At 39.4% G+C, this 8,660-nt stretch overlaps 1 protein-coding gene across 7 annotated transcripts in view; it reads right to left on the bottom strand.

The window, feature by feature from the left end:
* Nucleotides 1–6,710: 6,710 nt before the first annotated feature.
* The window catches only part of LOC310881520 (protocadherin alpha-C2-like), a 118,622-nt gene continuing 116,672 nt past the window's right edge, over nt 6,711–8,660 (bottom strand). For 5 of the 7 annotated variants that reach the window (XM_083798957.1, XM_083798956.1, XM_083798960.1 and 2 more), the window contains one exon: nt 6,711–8,653. In XM_083798957.1, coding sequence (XP_083655083.1) covers nt 8,343–8,653 — 311 coding nt within the window. In that variant the 3' untranslated portion in view covers nt 6,711–8,342. The remainder of the gene's footprint in view (nt 8,654–8,660) is intronic. The other 2 variants (XM_083798958.1, XM_083798959.1) reach the window with 1 other exon arrangement.

Below are 8,660 nucleotides of genomic sequence, written 5' to 3'. Positions count from 1 at the left end.
AAATTCTTCACTCAGAGGGTGGTGAGGCACTGGAAGAGGTTGCCCATAGAGGATGTGGATGCCCCATCCCTGGAGGTATTCAAGCTGAAGTTGGATGAGGCCCTGGGCAACCTCATCTAGTGTGCGACATCCCGGCCCATGGCAGAGGGGTTGGAACTAGATGATATTTGATGTCCTTTCCAACTCGAGCCATTCTATGATTCTAAGATTTTATACAGTTGCACAATTCTGGTAAACACTGCAGCACCAAGTGCTTCACTATGAACTCACTTGCTGTAGGGGTTTCACATTTAAAGTTAATCAACGCAAAACTAACTGCACCATCAACATTGATAGGGTTATGAAGGCTTTTTTGTTATAGGAACTGCAATATCATGCTGCTTCCAGTTTTCTTTGCATTAGCTGTATGCACAGTAATGAATGCCAATACCTATGTAATTTGGCTTTGCAGATTCATAGGGGAAGTCCAGCAGTGCACATAAGGAACTAAGTAAAGATACTTGACAGAAATTTAGCTATAAACAACTGGAGCAATATAACTCACAGGTCAGCAGTTCCTGCCATCAGACAGTGTTGACATTTGACAGCTTTGCAGACAGTATGGGCTGTCCATTTGTGAAAGCTTGTTTGACCCGGGGGGCCATTAGCAAGATCTATAGGCAGAGCAGGCCCTCCCTCTGACTGCAAGGAAATGCATTTAGTGCCCTGGGTTGACCTGTCACACTTTGAGTCATTTGCATCTTCTAACGTTGTGGAAGAATTCACCTACACAACATTCCCACACTTTATTGCTAATAAATGCATTAGACTTGCTGTCCTCCTTGCTTGTATTGCTGTCCAGAATCTGACCCTATGTAACCACCTAAGACCTCCCCTTGTGTCTGTGAAGGGAGACTGAGAATAAAATCAAACTGGTTTCACAATTTTGTGCCACGTCCTCCCTAAAAAGAGAGGTAGGTGCTTGTTTCTGCCAGTGCTCAGGGCAGTCACCCTTCAGGGTAAGATGCAGCTTATCTTCAGGATTGTATTTATATTGCAACTGCGCTGAAGTACATTAACAAAAGATTGTTAGATGCAATTGTGTAAAGATCAAGGTAGTTTTTGCAATGCTTACAGACAGCTTAAATTCAGTCATATCAGGAAGTTTCCAAATCTACAAGTAGAGGGTCTAACAGAATTTACACACCCTTTGGTTTAGGCAGCTCCTCTCCATTCACTTTTCCTGTCTCCAGCTTTGTGGATCACTTTCTTAAATGTCATTGCCTAAATATTTCCTAAACCCCTTTTAGGCATCTAAGAAGACAAGCAGAATTTAATGTTTTTAAGCTTCTCCTGTGAATATGCAGTAATTAGCTGCACCCCAGCTAATTTCCACACTGAGGTAGGGGCTTGAGCTTAGCAAAAGTGAGCCTCTTCAACCCATCATCACAGGGCCATGGTGCCAGCTGAAGCTGCCCACAGTTGGACTTCACAGAGCCTGGGAAGGGCAAAGCTGGCATAGTTTGTCTGTGCAGGGCCTGAGCCTGCTGTCCCAGCCCAAAAGAATGAGGTCTTGGATTCTCACTGTTTACATCACACGTGATAAAGAGGAAGGTAAATACCAGACAGAAATGGCTTTGATAGTGTAGGTAATCCTGGGAGTGCAGTGCTTGTGCTGCATTTCACTACTTCCCTGTCAGATTTGCCACCATGGCAGATGGTGTCTGAAAACCCATCAGCTCTATTGCACAGAATTGATTCAATTCAGAGCTGCTCAGCACAGCATTTCACAGACAGAGAGACTTTAAGTAGGATTCTTTAAACACTGAAGGAAGGAAGTTCTTCAAGGTAGGGAGTGATACACATCTTTCCAAAGTAGGGTTCTGATACACCAGGGGCTTAATTAGGATATAGCATTATATCTATGTGAACTTTTATTCTCATTTCCCCATGAACACACACATTTCTCACCTCACTGAGTGGAATTTGAGAAAAAGAAGTATTTACCTAACTGTAAAACTATTGCAGGTTTAAAAGTCTAGAGTGGCTGTGATAAATGTGTTGTAATAACAAATATGTTTGTCAGGCTTCGTGTAAATAATGGACAAGAACTTTCTTGGTGCTGCTCAAATGCTGCCAAAACACTTGAAGCTTCCATAAATATCACCAGAGGAGATGGAATAGGGCTGCTAGGGCCAGTTCTAACATTATCGCATCTCAGTGCTCTACTGCAATACTCGCTGATGAACCCACAGGGCAGTCCTTCAAGGTCTCACATTCAGTAGGAGATTCAGATTTCATTCCTGATGGAATGGCACACTGGTAACAAGGGCTTTCACAGATAACACAAAGTCCAGTAGGTGTGCCCAACACCTGATTTATGTGCCTTATCACAATGCTATCAGTGTAGGGTAACCTTTCCCTACATGGGTGTGTCTTTTCATCACATGTCCCATTCATCTCACCACCACCATGCAGTTCATGTTGAGGGACAAATGCATTTAATGGTGGGAGTGACAGCAAGCTTATGGCTGTTGTACCTGGTATGAAGACCAGTTTAACACTTCCAACACTTTGTCAAGGTCCTGGTTTTGAAATACAGTTTTCAAGTCTACCACGGTTGTTTTACAATACACTCCAGACATCAGTTCTTAAATGCTGATGAGTTACTTGCTGTCTTTATTCAGATGACAGTTATATAGCTCTGGGAACTACCAGCAGGCAAGCATTTTTAATAGTTGTCAGGCTGTATGGGTCATGAGAGATGTTTACTTTCCTATATCTCCATCATCTTTTGATGTTAAAACCTCAGTGTCAGAGTATTGCATCAAATACTCTTGGGATATGAAAGGGAATTCACAGTACAGGGTAAGGTAGACTCTTTTCAGTGTGGCAGAAGCAATCACGTGGTACTTCATGCTGGAGGGCTCCTTTCATTACTTCTGTAAGCCAGTCAAAGGCACCTGAACAAGACAAAAGTAGGCATGTAATGTCACCATAATAGCATCACTGTGAAAAATCAGACAGATTTGAACAATAGGTTTTACCTAAGTGGCATTACCACTGACAGTAGATGTTGCAGCATCCTGCATAGCAACATAGGCAGGTCTCAGATTTTTATATGTAATATACATATATATAAAAATGTTTGCACATATATATATATATGCAAGTGCAGTTGTTGGACCCTCTAGTGAGGGATGGAGGCCATACAGGGGAGAAAGAACTCAGGAGTAGAGTACAGTGACCTCATATCAAAAGCTCATGGAAAAATAATGTTTATGCTAATGATATTGATTTCCTAGTATGTTGGTTTAAGCAGCACAAGGTTGTTGTCACAGCAGGTGTTTTGTTACAGCTGTTCTTTGTACTCTTAGACTCTTAGTATGTCCAGCTCTTTGAGTACTGTGCAAAGTCAGCCACTCAGGCACATTTAAGCATCATACAGGGCCTAATACATTCTAGCCACCCTATCAAGCCCTTCATATACACAATTTATTATTGCATTGCTTGGAGTCCTCAGCCTGTCCTTTCCAGGGCACATAACTGCTTTGTACAGATAAACCTCTATGTGATGATACCAAAATGTTGTTCAGTTGTTCACTCATTTCTCCTTCAAAGACATTTGAAGGAAGAAAACAAAGGACTTCAGTGTACACTTATTCACCAAAGACAAACTTCTGATCAAAGTGATACTTCCGAATATTTACAGGGACTTTAAAAGAATGTGGGACTCTTGGCACTATCTTAGAAAAAAAGTATCTGTGTCAAGGAGCAGGCAGTAGTTCTCAAATGACTAAGTAACAGCAAAGCTGAGGAACCAGTTCCTTCTTTAGGACTCAAATGAGGGTAATAGCTGAGTGCCTTCATGAGGGCCTGTCTTACCGAGCCACAAAACTGCTGCTAGGGGAAAATGGGATGAGGGAAGAAAGATTGCATATGGTTTATTTTACCCAGATGTTGACACAAGCTTGGCATGAAAGTGGATTAAGATAAGCAAGGCCAATTATGTAAAAGGCAGTGATTGACTTTACATTTTAAAAATGCAATTGCAGTTTGAGAATGGGTGATTTCAGAAAGACAGAAAGCTCTAACTGAAGTGTTTGGTGGAATGAAGCTGGAAGAATCCTGGAGTCATTTTGTACCTAAACATGTTGTATATTGATAAGGGAGATAATAATACAGGTTTTCCTGGAGGAAATGTTATTTACTGGAATTTTGAGATTTTCATGCACCAGAATGGGCAGATCTAAGTTTTGACCATTCAACATGAATTATATAAATTGTGATCACTGTGTCATGTAGTAATAACCACCATTCTATAAAGGTATCTTACTCACACTTCCCCTGGGAAAAGGTCAATCAACAATACAATGACTTTTTACAAAAATAGAAGTGTTTCTTGAAACACATCAAGTGACTGAAGAGGAGGAGGAAACTAATGATGACCCTAAAGGATATCACAGATGACTTCAATTAATTCCATAGTAGATTTTTACGTCTGAAATTTGGAAAATATACTTTGGGTTCTACGTTCTTTCCCTTATGTAAGATCATTGGAAAACTTTAAGCCTCATCCTCTGATGTTCTATGACCCAAATTCTGAGCAGAAAGAAACTGCACAAGACTATGTCTTAGACGCCTAATGTAAAATGAGGTATCTTCTCAACAACAGCATGTAATTAATATGCAACATATGCCAGCCTTAATCGTTATAAAAGCCCAGTGCTTTTGGCCACCAATCTTATATGCATAAAAACAGACTTCTTAAGACAATATGCTCACAGATAATACGTAGATTCTGAGAGGAATCAATTGTTCAAGTGACAAAAAAAAAAAGTCCAAAATGGTAATTCCCTTGTTAGCAAATTCTGCAATGTATTTTGGTTTGCTAACTTTATTGACAGTAGAAGGATAAAAGAAACTTCAGTTTCTTGATTCTTGTTGGTTGTGGCCACCTCCGTTCCTCATTTCTTATTGAGTGGTATTTAAACAGTAATGCCTGATGCTCAGCCAAATGTATTACCCTCATGACCTGTAACCCATAGTCCTCCAAAGGCACTTCATGCCAGGTGTTCGTCCTCTTCCTGGACATCCAAAATCAAGGATGACAATGGTATCAATTGCATGCTAGTTTTGAAATACCCAAATGTCACTTAAGACATCTCAGTATTCCAGTTGTACTGGAGGGTTCATACATGGAAAAATCTTTAAAAAAATCTAGCAAGGCACCTGATTCCATCTTCTGAAAGCACAGAGCACATCTGTGCAATGTATATTCCACTTTTGCAATCCAGCCTCTTTTTAAACCTTTCCAGCAAGAACATCTACTTTCTTATTCCTTGACATTTTTTTTCTCTGTTCCATCACACCTTCATACTGTGGTCCTTGCATTCAGACATCATGTTTTTCTCTACCAGGCCATGCTAGCATACAGTCCTCCTGCAGTAATCACAGAATCACAGAATCATCTAGGTTGCAAAAGACCTCCAAGATCATGTAGTCCAACCTCTGACCTAACACTAACAAGTCCTCCACTAAACCATATCACTAAGCTCTACATCTAAATGTCTTCTAAAGACCTCCAGGGATGGTGACTCAACCACTTCCCTGGGCAGCCCATTCCAATCACCTGCAATGAAGCCAGCATTGGTGAATATACTTTTGTGTTAGAACAGGCAAGTTAGAGACATACTGCAGCTCCTGATTTCTTCTGATAGAAGAAAGTGTTGGAAACCAGTTTGGTAAGACCAAGGATGAAAAATGAGTGAATCAGATTGGCCTGTATAGAGGAAAATACAAGTACTCAAAGGAAGTATATTCAATTAAAATCTAAAAATAATCAAATGCAATAGATTGCTGTAAGAGTTAAATCTTTGTGGTGGATTGTTGCCAGAGGAGTTGAGGACAACTGCCTTATGACCTACACTTAAGCACAATAGTATCCTTCTGTGTTTTGAAGTTATCACTGTAACTCCAGTTTAAAAACATTTTGGGAACTGTTTGATTAATCACCAAACGAAAAAAAAAAAAAAAAAAACCCACATACACACACACTAAAAAACAAAAACACCACCCTAAGTCTAAATTTACATGCATAGCACAGTTGCATATCCTTTGCAAGGCCAAATTAAAGAACAGCTCCCTCCCCAAATCTTAAGCTTTTCCCTCTCAGCTAGCCTTTAAAACTGAAGGATTCCCTTTCTCAAGCAGCATCTCTTTTATTGCCATTAAAACAAGAGTGGTAGCAACAGAAAACTAGATAGACCACATGAGGCCATTGGTGGTTCACATTTTGAGGTATTAATTCTTTTATTAGAGCTTTACCATCCGTGATGTTTTAAGACTTGCAGCAGATTTAAATGAATAGGAATTGACCTATTCTGAACTGTCAGCAGTTTGGAAACTTGTAACATCCAGGACATGTCTCAAGGAATCCAGCTATTCTCTTTGATCCTAGATTAAAAGGACTGTTTGAAATTTTAGAGCTATGTAGTTTTTACATGGTTCCAATTAATATGACACTTGAGCTTTATTCTGTGAATGTACAATGATGTAGAAGACTCTTTGGAATTCCCTCATCTGCTATATTTTTTTTAAAAATACATGTATTAGTTTTAGATCAACATCTTCAATCACATTCAGTACTCCATCCTATCCTTAGGTTTTGTAATTCACAGAGCTTTAGCTTCACAGGTTATTACCAATAAATCCCAAAATGCATGCATGGATTGATTTAAGAAAGATATTTTACTTGTGTTTCATACACACACAAAAGAAAACAACTGATAATCAACAGTGGCTTAAAAAATTAACACTACTTCACTTTTTCACAAGTGTACAAAAAAAGAAATAATGAATTTACATTCAACGGTAAAGCTTAAAGTCCACTCTAATAATAGTTGCATTGACATTCACATACACAAGCACAGAATAAATATTTCAGGATTCTTATAAGAGCATACAGCATACATACAGTACTTGAATTTTACATAATGAGTGTTAGTAGGGTCAGAAATTCATAATCTCATAGAAAAAGTAAAATTAAAATCAGAAAAGATTGTGTGGGAGGTAACACCAAGGTACTGCACAGAACTAGCAGGTTATATAAATCCACTTGTGTGAGGAGTTTTCTTCTCCTTCTTCATATTAGGACAGTTTCTTTGCAAAGGTGTATTCAAAGTGCAGATTAATGCAAAAAAAAATATATATTACTGTATTTATTAATACATGCAAGAGGCAGCCCCCAAGTGACCCGACAGAATAAAGCTGTTATTGGCAAGTGGCCGATATAATACAGATGTTTCAGGCAATTTTTCTAAAGCACTTTAATAGCAGCAATCATAATTTATAATGGCTCTAGACTGACTTCTGTTTGGGTTAAAGGGCATCATATTTCTTTAACATTTACAGCTATATTTCTTTATAAATAAATATCTCAAATAACAAATAGCATAGTTAACATTTCTTTTTTCCTCTCTTTTGCATAAGTGTCATGGAGAAACTCTGACCTTTTCAGAGACATAATGTGCAAAATAATGTTAGAGTGGCAACAGGGACACAGAGCATCACAGTCAGTTACATTCCTGGGATGTCAGCCCAGCCCTTCTTATACTCACAGGGCTAGCCTTGCCAGGGTAATGCAGGGCTCTAAGGGACAATTTTCCCAATGGCTTGCTTGGTAAAGACATAAAATTTATGGTATCTTAAAGAGCTGTAAATGTGAGGTTTTATTTTCAGGAGTGTGTAAAATACGTCATGTATAGGGCTCAGTATTCCCACACAGTGACTTCCCAAGGTTTGAAAAGTCTGGTCATCTTTCAGACATTTCCTCCCCAGCCTGAACATCTTTGAACATGCATGTTCATTAGGTGTTTCCTTTGTTGCATATTTACCAGCTCTTCTTGCATCTTATAACCTGGTCTCATATCACCTAGCTGACATCTGCACACAAAGATTTCCAATCAGATAGAGGGTGCACCATATTAAAACTTTTAAACCTGTCCTGTAAGTGTCATCAAGACAGGAGCACAGGAACCACAGTGCAGAGATTCCAACCTCTCACTGGCTGTACTGTGAAGATTCTCCTTTTCGGCGTAGGAGAAAGGAAACTTGTGTCTGCTTTTTAGATTCTGAAAACAAGCCAGAGTGGAGAAAAAGAGTTAACACCAGACTTAATAAAGCTTTTTAAGACAAAACCTGTTAAGAAATTTAGACAGACACTGTGAATTTCCTGCTGATTTTCTGAAGTCTGTACATACAGGAAATTTGTTAACAGTAGGAAGAAATTGGGAGTTGCTACATAGGAGAAATCTGCCATTATTACAAAAACTGGCTAAGTGGGTTCTTTCAGTATAAACCCCTCACTGATCACTGTTCTCAGTAGTGCTGTTGCCCTTTTCTTTTTTCTCCTGAGTCTTGTTTCCCTTCTTCTTTTTCTTCTTTTTCTTGGTCTCTTCCTTCTTGCCAAAGGTTATGAAGTCACTTTTGTCAATTTGGCTGTTTGGTGGCTCCTGCCGGATGGAGATGATTGCAGGAGATCCTGGGATAATGAATTTGTCTGGCAACTCACCAGGACCACCTTGTTTGGGATTGCCCGGTCCAAACTTAAAGGTCCAGCTGTTGCTGTTCACACCAGCTCCCACGGGTGGGGACACCTCTCCTGCCTCAGGTTCTGAAAA

Source organism: Anser anser (genome assembly GCF_964211835.1).
Source record: "Anser anser genome assembly, chromosome: 14".
Taxonomy (NCBI): Eukaryota; Metazoa; Chordata; class Aves; order Anseriformes; family Anatidae; genus Anser; species Anser anser.
Note: the sequence above shows the minus strand (reverse complement) of the source record. Positions and strands in the feature narration are given on the sequence as shown.